This window comes from Mytilus californianus, unplaced genomic scaffold (assembly GCF_021869535.1).
Source record: "Mytilus californianus isolate M0D057914Y unplaced genomic scaffold, xbMytCali1.0.p SCAF_9, whole genome shotgun sequence".
Lineage (NCBI taxonomy): Eukaryota > Metazoa > Mollusca > Bivalvia > Mytilida > Mytilidae > Mytilus > Mytilus californianus.
In genome coordinates, this window is record NW_026262745.1 from 46,801,425 (window position 1) to 46,814,115 (window position 12,691).

At 32.3% G+C, this 12,691-nt stretch overlaps 1 protein-coding gene across 1 annotated transcript in view; it reads left to right on the plus strand.

Annotated features, from left to right (window-relative positions):
• LOC127715614 (glycine receptor subunit alpha-3-like) overlaps positions 1-11,290 on the plus strand; it is a 77,040-nt gene extending 65,750 nt beyond the window's left edge. The window contains exons 4-8 of the mRNA XM_052221711.1: positions 5,751-5,977; positions 6,793-6,875; positions 7,199-7,333; positions 8,915-9,267; positions 10,952-11,290. Coding sequence (XP_052077671.1) covers positions 5,751-5,977; positions 6,793-6,875; positions 7,199-7,333; positions 8,915-9,267; positions 10,952-11,083 — 930 coding nt within the window. The 3' untranslated portion in view covers positions 11,084-11,290. The remainder of the gene's footprint in view (positions 1-5,750; positions 5,978-6,792; positions 6,876-7,198; positions 7,334-8,914; positions 9,268-10,951) is intronic.
• The last annotated feature ends 1,401 nt before the right edge of the window (positions 11,291-12,691 follow it).

A 12,691-nucleotide genomic window follows, 5' to 3' on the forward strand; every position in this document is an offset into this window, starting at 1 on the left:
AATTCATCACATAACCCAAATAAAGAGCTGCGTCATGAGCGCATGATACGCCCGTTGCTTTTTCAAAGAATAAAGTTCCATAACTCCTCAGTGTAATATCAGATATTTATAAAAAAAAAAATATAAGGAGATTATTTTAATAGGTATAAATCAGTCACAAAAGTTGCACGAAAACTGCTCAAAGAATTTTTGAGTTATTTTCCGAAAACTGGAAACTCCCCCTTTTTTAATGATAAAACCCCATAACTCGGAAACATAAGATCTAAAATTTATAAAAATCGAAAGGGAGCTCACGTCAATAGATATAAACTTCATGCAAATTCGTTAAAGCGTTTTTGAGTTATTGTCCGACATGTTGATGACGGACGGACGGACGGACAACAGTATACAATAATACGTCCCGTAAACGGGCGTATAAAAACTCTCTATGAAGAATTAGAAAGTGAATATAAAAGGTAAAAGAACAATTCTATAAATAAGCATAAAATACAATGAGAAAAAAATAATATTTTATAAAGTAGTAATTCTAAAGAATTTAGGAAGATATTGAACTCGTATAAAGAGGGAATAAAGGACTAATATTCCTGTTTAAGTAACTATTTCATATGAGAATAACGAACTTAATTCACTGTTAAACAGTCCTATCACGGAAAAGGAAATTTGTAAATACATTAAAGATCTTAAAAATAGCAAAGCTTGTGGTGATGACTTCACTCTTAATGAATATATTAAGAGCACCTCCCAGATTTTCATGCCAATCTAGGGGCCTCGGTGGCCGAGTGGTCTAAGTAGTCGAACTACTGTACCACTAGCAAATCAACTCTTAGGTTGTGAGTTCGAATCCCGCACGGGGCAGGTGCACTCGACTCCAATCTTAATTGACTAGGATTGTCAGTTTTCCTACCGAAGGTTGGTGGTTCTCTCCGGGCACTCCGGCTTCCTCCACCAATAAAAATTGACCGCCACGAAATAGCACAATAGTGTTGAAAGTGGCGTTAAACACCAATCAATCAATCAATCGTGCCAATCTATGTAAAACTATTCAATATTGTATTTGAAGATGGAAAAGTGCTTGAACTTTGGCTTGTTGGTTATTTTAAATCTTTTTATAAAAACAAAGGTGATCAGTCAGATCCTCAAAACTACAGACCAATAACTATATTATAATATTAAGCTGTATGGGTAGACATTTCACGTCAATTCTGAGTTAAAGACTAAGTACATTTTTAGAAGAATATATAATGTTAAATGAAAACCAGTTTGGTTTCATAAAGGGTTATTCCACTATACACAGCATATTTACTTTGCATATTTTATTTGAACTATTGAAACAAAAAAAGAAACAAAAACTTTTTTATGCTTTTATTGATTTTGCTAAAGCATTCGATACAGTTTGGAGGTCCGGTCTTTGGTCAAAACTCCTTTTACATACAGCGAATAGGAATATGTATACTACTATATTTAATATAGAATAAATGAATAAAAATGTCAAATCACGAATTTTCAGTAATTGTGTATATTCAGATTACTTTCCATTAAATGTAGGTGTACGACAGGGAAAAAAATTATCTCCTATACTTTTCTCTAAAAGATTTGGAAAGCTTTTTTCAGAACAAAAATATTAATGGTAACGTTTGAAATTTTTATCAGATCAACAGAGAGCGAGCCAAATGTGTACTCAAAACTGTTTGTTGTAGTGTACGCAGACGACACTGTACTTATGTCAGAAACATAAGCAGATCTACAAAAACAATTAGACACTTTAAAAGAATATTGTGATAAATGTAAATTGAAAGTCAATGTCAAAAAAATCAAAATAGTATTTTTTTCTAAAGGTAGACCACTACAGAATATTAATTTTAAATATGCTGATATTGTGTTAGATATTGTTAAAGAAATTACATATCTTGGTGTATTGTTTTCAAGAACAGGAAGTTTCACAAAAGCGAAAAAGATACAAGCTGAGAAAGCAACAAGGGCTATGCACGATATTTTTAGAAAAGGGGAGATTACATAATTTGAACATTAAATGTCAACTAGAATTATTTGACAAAGTATTCAAGCCAATATTACTGTACGGGTGTGAAGTCTGTGGAATGGGTAACACCTCTGTTTTAGAACGTGTTCATCTTTGTAAATTACTGCTTAATCTAAAAAAAAAGTCCACTCATGACTTCATGATAAATGGGAACCTTGGTCGATTCTCACTGGATATTTTTATCAAATTACGAACTATTAATTATTAGGCAAAGCTTGTTACCGGAGAAGAAAAGAAACTTCCTGTTATTCTATACAATCTTGTCATTGGTAGTTACAATGGAAACATAGCTTAGTGTAAGAATGTTAAATCTGTGCTTGATAATTGTGGACTATCAAATATAAACACTAAATATCTTATGAGTAACAACTGGTTGTATAATACTGTTAAATTAAGATTAACTGACCAGATTAGACAGACATGGTATGCTACTCTACAGAACTCTCCAAAAGCTCTAAATTATAGATTATTCAAAAACAGTGTAAATTTCAAAACCTATACTTTGATATTCTAGATGACAAAAATATTGCTTCTTATTGTAGATTTAGAACTTTGAACACAAAAATTCCTATTGAAATTGGTAGATGGCAAAATCGTATTTGTCCTTTATGTAATATGTGATATTAGCGACGAGTTTCATCATGTTTTAGAATGTTCGGCAATAGACTAAAGTAGACAAACGCTGTTAAAGCATCATTTTGTAAACTGTGTAATATACTTAAATTTCAAGATCTTATGAATAGCAAGAACCCGTCTGAACTAAACAAACTGTGTAAATTTTACCGGACAATAATCTCCTGGGTAACCACATTGTGAACATTTGTACTTAGATTTCATACTATACAAATAAGAAGATGTGGTATGAGAGCCAATGAGACAACTCTCCATCTATGTCACAATATATAAAAAGTAAGCAATTATAGGTCAAAGTACGGCCTTCAACATGGAGCCTTGGCTAACACCGAACAGCAAGCTATAAAGGGTCCCAAAATGACTAGTGTAAAACAATTCAAACAGGAAAACAAACGGTCTAATCTATCTAAAAAACGAGAAACACCTATGCATGTTAATTTATTTGTATATATGTCTCTATACTATTGTACTCTGGTTTACGAGAATAAAGATATAACTTATATATTCGAGTATTAGTAAAAAATACCATTATAATTTAACAACATACCAAGATATATAATTTCATCTCATAACCCAATAAACTCTCCACTAATGGACCATAATTTCTCTTCTGGTTTAAAAACACTTTTGTTTCTAAATACAAGGTTTTAACATATTTATATGCAATTTGTTCCCTCCAGAAAATATATGTACAACGCTTCATGTTTTGAAGATCATTTATATTTTGGCTGAATATTTAACAGTATCGTCAGCATAAATTGATGATCAAAGATTGAGCATTCTCATATCATATAATTCACAACCCTGTTTATTAATTATATTTCAATGTCATTGACATCAAATACAAAGTCGATAAGGGTTCTCCTTCCAGTAGACTAATGTCACAATTAAAAAACTTTCCCTCATGTTTACCAAATGATTTCAAAATAGGATATATTGATTTGATTAAATTTAACAATTTTCCAGTTATTACCACATTTAGCTAATTTCATTCATGATAATTTAAAATGCATTATGTTTGACGGAAAGGAAAGTACACGTTCGTTGGTCTCAGGTGGATAGTTGGCTCATTGGCAATCGTACCACATTTCATATTCTAAATCCTTCATATGAGTTTACCTCGGTTGTTTTCTGTTTTGGTTTTTGTTTGTATGTGTTTATGTATTTATTTTTTATTAATTGGACGGGGAGGGGGCATCTTAGTAAGTTCTAAAAAATGATTACATTGTACGCATCTGACTGTTCAAACTATTGGCTCTTTAGGGTAAATGGCAAATTTTACAAAAGATGCACCTTATGTAGTTGTTCAGAGATGGACAGCTATCTCCTGTGAAGAATGTTATAAATAAACATGAAGTTGCACGTTGGTTAATTTAATGTGATATATAATTATTATTATATTACTAATCAGGTGGTATGGATTATGACAATATGTATGTGTTTTCTCATTTTTCCAGAATGTACCAAGTGTCAGATTTAATTATAGATACTACCGTTATGAAATGCATGTAAAATATCTATGACACAAGACGAGCATCCTTCTGTACTTGCAATCCTTTGACATTTCTTTTGCACATAATAATTAATGACGTACATGTTACATTTAATTAACAAGATATAATAGTTTTCACATGCAAACAGAGAAAAACCTAACATCATCATGTTCATGCAGATGCAGTTGAAGAGAAGTATTTCGGTGCACTTTAATGAAGCACAAAATAAATAATTGTAATAGATTTGATGCATGTACAAAAAAAAAAAAAAAAAGATGAGGCATATTCCCTTTTAGCAATAAGCAAATGAGAAGCATTTTTACCTCCTTTTACTCATATATTTTAGCCTTTATCTTTACATGAAGGAACAAGAAGTTTAGCTTATGTAAAACTTCAAATGAAAACATATTGTCATGACGATATTATGACCTCTATATTTGTTTTGGTTATTTGTGCCGTTTGTTTCCTGTTTCGGTGACGTATACCCAACATGTCGTGCTAAATTAAATCATTTTGTTGAGCTTGACAAACACATTCATCTGATCATATACACACCGAACATGTACAAAATCCATTGGATGTTGGATGTGTACTGATTTTAGTCTTAGATGCATGATTATTTTTTATTAGTTGTTATTGGCTTTGAACTAGCTGTCAGTAACTGCAAGTACTCTCAGATCTGTACTTAGTGTATTTTTGTTGTGGGGATGTATAAGTACTCTGCAACGTCCACTCTGTGTTTTTGTTAGATGTATTTTTACTTTGTATCGATCTGACGAGTTAAGCCCTTTTAAACTGATTTTTATAGTTTTTGTTATGTTGTACTGTTACACCACTGTCCCAGGTTAGGGGAAGGGTTGGCGCGCCTTCAAACTAGTTTAACCCCGCCACATTCTGTATGTGCCTGTACTAAATCAGGAGCCTGTAATTCAGTGGTTGTCGTTTGTTGATGTATATCATATTTTTTTGGTTCATTATTTTGTACATAAATCAGGCCGTTAGTTTTTCTCGTTTGAATTGTTTTACATTTGTCATTTCAGGGCCTTTTATAGCTGACTATGCGGTATGGGTTTTACTCATTGTTGAAGGCCGTACGGTGACCTATAGTTGTTGATTTCTGTGTCATTTGGTCTTTCGTGGAAAGTTTTCTCATTTGCAATCAAACCACATCTCCTTATCATTATATTTACATCTTTGACAAGAAGACATATTCCATACTATGGCCTTGTCCGCCCGTCAGCATCGTCTGTATTGAGGAATGAATTAATTTTTGATCTAAAACTTTATAAGGTTGAGGTTTACATATTTCTACTTTATCAATAATATATATGCACATGTACGTTAAATAGCATGTGTTAAGTAACAATGTACTATAATTTGAAAAAATCTTTTGAATTTTGTTCGTTTTTGTTAATCTTTATACGTGTAAGCACTTGTATAAAAATTGGAAAGCAAAGACAATTTGGAAGTCATTTACTCATGATGTAACACACATTCTTAAATAATGACTGTTCAAGTTGTCCATAAAGTTTATTACATGTATGATCAGTATACAAATATATATCTTTGAATCCGTTTTCTTGTAGGATTTCTCAATTGACATATTTCTTAGGCAAAAGTGGGTTGACGAGAGGCTGTCATTTGAACATTTAACAGATGATAAATCACTCGAGTTGGATCAAAAAGTCATGGACAAGATATGGGTACCAGATACTTATTTTGCAAATGAAAAGAGAGGATTGTTCCATGATATTACTGTTCCGAATAAAATGATGCATCTTTTCCGAAATGGAACTGTTTTCTATAGCTTGAGGTAATTCGAAGGAATGAAAAGTAGCTGAAAAAAATCAGGGCGAAATTACTTCCTAGAAATATATTTTTACTCGCAATATATTTTAATTGACTAAATGATTTCGATAAATTGTATTGCATGGTGAAGATGCAAGAATATAAATATGCATGTACATGTATGTCCTTATAATACAATTCATCAAACTTCAATTACAAAAATGAATATCACAAGAAAGAGATGTGGCTTATTACCAATGAGACAACTATCCACACGAATCTAAATGACTTGGATGTAAGCAACATGTTTATTCTATTTATGTCCGTTTTGGGGTTTCATAATGTGAAACGGTTTCTATAGTTGAATTCCTTAAATTTTGGCGTCTTGAAAAAAGATTTTACAAAACGCGAGTCATCCGATGAATTATACGTTGCATTGATTGGTTGATGTTTGCCTAACGCCCACTGGAAAAAATATTGGCTTATACCTAACGCCAAACGGACGCCCCACTTTTTTGCAAGAGTTTTAGTGCCGGTTGGAAGAAGACCAAAGTGACCATATTTTTATTCCCAAGTCACCCTTTGGGAATTATATGTTGAAATAAATAGCGCACACTACACTATCATACACTGCCTGATGGCTCGGTATTGTTTTATATTGTTTGTACTTTCTTTACTTTTTCTAAACCTAATCTAATCTTAACATTAATTTGAAAATGTTCTTTTGAAAGATCCTTAATAAAACTATAATAATATATTAATTTAAAGCCAATTACTGAAATCACAATATACTATTCTTATCATAATAATAGAAGAATATATATACAATATTTTATTTAGGGTTGGATTAACTCTGAGTTGTGTAATGGATTTGGCTAAATATCCCTTGGATTCACAGACATGTCCTATACAGATAGAAAGTTGTAAGTATAGACGTGATGTTTCAGAACCGTATGTTTTAATTGTGAATATACGTATTTTCTATTATAAACAGATTGCTACCTTACAAACTATGTTGTTTTTAGATATAAGCAAATAATTAATCAAAGCATTATTCCATTGAAAATAAGCACCGAAGGAATGTTTTTAAATTTTTTTGGAATCGTTAAGCAAAAGAATGCATACACATTTTTCAATTGACTTGTGCATGTAATCTCAGATGGACCTTTACTTGACTTATTTCTTAGGCTTTTATTCTTGTTTTTATTTTTTATTAATGCAATTTGTTCTGATTGATAATTTTTAGATGGATATACTGTAGACAATGTGAAATTTAAATGGGAACCAATGGAACCCATCGTATTTGACGAAAAAGAACTTGCACAGTTTACTCTTTTTGATGAATATGATATTAAAAGTTGTTTTAGGCGTAGTAATACAAGTAAGTATGTTTTCTCTCACCAGTTCTTGTTAAATGTTGCAAATACGACAAGACACCGTTATTATATAAGCTAAGGAAGCAAAAGTGCAGTTTCGATATAGACATGTTTTGTTATTATGGAGTTTGGATTGCTTATCCCTTGGTATTAAGTTATTTGTCTGCAATGTATACTATGTATGTACTCATTACAACCAGATGTGTAAGCATTATAAGTAGTAACCTAGTTTCTAGTATTGGTGTATTATATATGATCTGGAAAAATCTTTAAAAAAAATCTTATATAAAATTGAGAATGGAAATGGGGAATGTGTCAAAGAGACAACAACCCGACCATAGAGCAGACAACAGCCGAAGGCCACCAATGGGTCTTCAATGCAGCGAGAAACTCCCGCACCCGGAGGCGTCCTTCGGCTGGCCCCTAAACAAATATGTAACTAGTTCAGTGATAATGGACATCATACTAAACTCCAAATTATACACAAGAAACTAAAATTAAAAATGATACAAGACTAACAAAGGCCAGAGGCTCCTGACTTGGGACAGGCACAAAAATGCGGCGGGGTTAAACATGTTTTTTGATATCTCAACCTTCCCCCTATACCTCTAGCCAATGTAGAAAAAACAAACGTACAATAGTACGCACAGTAAAACTCAGTTCAAGAGAAGTCCGAGTCCGATGTCAGAATAGGAAACAAAAGAAAATAAACAAAATGATAATAATACATAAATAACAACAGACTACTAGCAGTTACTGACATGCCAGCTCCAGACCTCAATTAAACTGATTGAAAGATTATGTCTTCATCATATGAATATCAGGCACAATCCCTCCTGTTAGGGGTTTAGTATTATACAGTCATACAATATATGAGAAGAACATAACCCGTGTCATGCCAACAACTGGTTTTAGAATAAATATGTTTAATTCCGATGCAAAGATTGGATGTGAAATACCCGAACGTATATGTAAAATGTAGAAGATTATAGTGTTAGCTACTATACAGCAGTCTATCCAGTTGTATAACGTATATACAACTGGATAGGCTGGTGTATAGTAGCTAACACTATCATCTTCTACATTTTGATAGCAGTAACAGTAGAAGAGAGGCAACAAGAACCCCACCAAAAAGTAAGGGTGATCTCAGGTGCTCAAGAAGGGTAAGCAGACTCTGCTCCACATGTGGTTACATAACCAGTACTAGTACATGTAGTCATGAGTTGTAACAGTGTTGCTTTTCCAGATCATTTCTTATTCTTATATAGCTTTACTAGAAGTACCCTTTGTAATCATCTACTTGACTTTAGTGTTTAAGGTAGAAAGAATATCTACAAAAGAACAACATGTTAATTGAAAATAAATCATAATTCCAGACCTGTTTTCATACTCTTATGAGAAAAAAAATCTTATTGTCTCCCTTTGATTTTGAATACTGTTTTGAATCAAGAAGCAGATACTGGTTGTAAGTTGTTGATTTGTTGCCCAGTTCCTACGACGTTCTATTATATCATGTTATTGAGAACTGTGTAAAGAATGCACCTAATTAGATTGGTACATCTTTTTCGCTTTGAATTTCTTTTTAGCTGGAGAGTTTGCATGTCTGCTAGCCGAACTGCATCTTCAAAGGAACAGAGGATATTACATCATACAAATTTTTATTCCCAGCATTCTTATTGTCACGTTGTCATGGGTATCATTCTGGTTGGATATTGATGCTATTCCAGCACGAATCTCACTAGGCGTGCTGACCGTTCTCACCATGACAACACAAAGTGCCGGTGCACGTGAATCTTTACCTAAAGTGTCATATATCAAGGCCATAGATGTCTGGATGTCAGTATGTTTAATATTTGTGTTTGCGTCATTGCTGGAGTTTGCATACGTCAACGTACAAGCAAGACGAAAAAATAAAGAAATTTCAACAGAAAAGAAACATGTATGTACATAGATATATTTTTTTAAAATCTTTTTCTTAATTCTATTTGAGTTATACATTTGTATTGCCAGTTATTATTTAAATCGATTGAATATAATTAAATTCTAAATTGAAGGAATGGACGTTTTTTTTCCTTTATTTTTCATATTTTTCCTGATGACAGGTTAAATAGACATTTGTTTGAGAAACATCTAAATTAGATACATTAATAATAGAATAGAGAACGGAAAGAATGTAAAAGTAAGATTGTGTAGCGTTAGCATATTTACTTTAGAATATAGTAAAGTACTCTCGACCAATGAAATTGTAGGATTGGATGCCTCTTAATTGTGAAGAATGAATGTAAATCATGTTCTTAGTAAGGGATTATCCTATTACTTGGGTCTATTTACAGTTCAAAACAAAGAGTTTCTATAAATGAGTTACAACTGCCCCGAAGCACATTTATCAGATTGAAAGAATTTATCACACAGTGATTGAAACTGACTAAAAGTTGAATTGTGAAACAAACAAAAATCTCAAAATAAGTTGAAGTTTACTGGTGCAGTAAAATTGGTACCGTAAATGTTATTATGAAAATATTAATAACTTCAAATTACTATAAAACTAAACAATACCAATATGAAAAAAAAATTGGCTGTAAAATAAAATTTAGTTGTAACTCAAATGTATTAATTGGTTTAAACTGTAAATAAAAAAAGATAATTCCTCACTAAAATATTACATGATTTACATTCAAACTCACAATCAGGAAACATACAATTCCTACCTTTTCATTCTACTGTTGTGTCACCTAATATCTATAACGCATTTTTTTAAAAAATATTTCCCAAATGATAAGAAAGTCCTCACTTCACTAAAACTAATCTATAAATGACATGCCGAAAAAGGAAGTCATGCATCAATTATAAACATTGCACTGACAATGAAACTAATTTTTGAATAGACCATTTGAGCCTTGAGCACTTTACAATATTCTAAGTTTGTAAGAGAATGATAATCCCTTACTTCATGATAAGTACTCGCTAACGCTCGTACTTAATCATGAAGAAAGGGATTATCATTCTCTTACATATACATAAAGTATGAGTGATTATCAAATTACTAAATGCTCGTGAATTATACTATGTTTACTGAAATGGGGGAAAACAATTCAACACACTAAATCAAATTGAATTTACAGCACCAAAATGAATGATTATTATTTCTGGATTTTTTTCATAGTTCTTTTGCCATGCTCCCAACTTCCTTGATAAGATATTATTCATGTTATTTAAACCTTAGAAACAACACAGTTTTTCATCGTGCCATTTACATTCTTATAGACTTTATTCTTGCTCTCCTTAATTAGTTTGTATTTTTATTTTAAACGTAAATAAAAATTGGGTTATATGATTATCAATTCTTTTTTATGATGTCATTTTGAAAAAAAACTATTATAAAATCTAATGAGACAAGTGTCTCCACGTGCAATATTTTCAGGGACAAACTGTCAATAAATGAATACTAGTATCAGTTTCCATCTTATTAAATTAAGCAATGTGAAGTGTTTAGATATTTGAGCAAATTAAATTGAAAAAAGATGAATAAAAAAGGTTATAATCAATTATATTGATTGTTTAGTAAATGTGTAATGCCTCACTAAAAGCGTTTAATTTCATACTACTTCTTTATCTTATTTCAGTTCTGTCGGAGTGATAGTGTACTGTTGGATAGAGTGAAGGCAAGACAAGTAGACAAACTATCAAGACTTATATTCCCGTTATCATTTATTATATTTAATTTAGTGTTTTGGATTTATTACTTGGTTTCGTAAATAGAATATTCATTCTATATTTAACATTCCATTTTTCATTGAGAACGGTTCCAAAGATGACGAGAAAGATAACACCAAAACTATAGGTGTGTAAACTGTGATATTTTGCTATAATTTTTTTGCACTTTTGTTTTCCACTAATTCAATAAAAAATGCACTTTAGAAATAAAAGAAGTATGGCATGGTTCCATATCAGTATGTTCAGTGCTTTGGATTTGCATTCAGTAATGGCGAAGGGAAAGAAGGGACGTTAATGCAGGATACATATTACGGGGAGTCACTGCTCATTTTTCTGGATCACTTGAGTCAATCTGATGTTTTCATTGCATTTCATTTTGATCATTTTCGTTTTATGTTTTTATATTTTCCTGGGTACTTGTCAGTGTCAAAGTTGCGACCTCATAGTCAAAATCTGACCTGACAAGAGATTTAAAAGGAAGAGGAAAATACCAAGGGGACTTTCAAAACGCCCTAATCGAAAAGAAACGGACATCGCCGTGGCAAAAAACGACAAAACGACGAAAAGACGAACAAGTCCGTTTAACACTTAGTCTGCATAGAAAATGTGGGTCCGCAATGCTCTTCAACTTCGTACTTTTATTGGGCCTTTTAACTTTTAAGCGTCAATATTGAGTCTTGTGTAGACGATACGAACACCAACCAAAAACCGCGATGAATTCATGTGCTCCGGACGGGTATGCACTTTCTTCTTCACATGTATCAAATGTCGTGTTGTGTCGTCAAATACAAATCCCGTGATGAATCTTGTTTGTTGATGCCACAATCGAAGGTAAGGACGGGGCAATTGGAACACATCTGTGGTCATCCTAGACCCAGACATTCCATACCGGTCAACAAACTCGTGATGGCGTCCATTTCAATTTAACCACTTGGAAGCCTTGGTTCAATAGCTAGCTTGTAAGCAGTCACTATCTTTCAAGGAAATCATGATAAAAAATAATGTAAACTCGGAGATCTATATATCACATGCAGGCTCTGCTGGAATGTTTATACATAGAAATAGAAAGTTCACAAGCTGAAATCATCAACTTTGTCGTAAAGTTTTGTTCCCAACCCATCTACGTTGTCAAGTGATAGTTGTTAGTCAATATATGAGACATATTTAACTATATCTATTGTATCCTTTTTTCAAGTTGGTTGGGATAGATGCATTAAACACAGTCACAAAGCTTTTTTATGAAAGTACTTAGTTATAGAGCGAAAAAGGAGTAAAATGATAACGCTGGCTTCTTTCCATTTTCTTGAGAAGCTTCTGTATGAAGGGTGTCTCTTTGGTCAAGTAACGAGCTTTAAGGCGAATTTTGTATTTGTCACTTGATCCTCCCCATAGTCATTAATAACAAATTGGGCTGTGTGTTTAATATCTTTTATTCTGTCTACGTCTTTGTAGATATTTATCCCTAACATTTGAATAAAAGTACAGTATTGAACGTACTAGATGTATGTAGGCTGATTCTTTGAGTTTCATGTTTCAATGTTGCAATGTTGTACTTTTATCCGTATAAATCATAAAGTTGATTTTTCGTTGTTGACCATTTCATAAATATGTGATGACCACTTTACTTTAGACTGTCGATTAGCAAAATG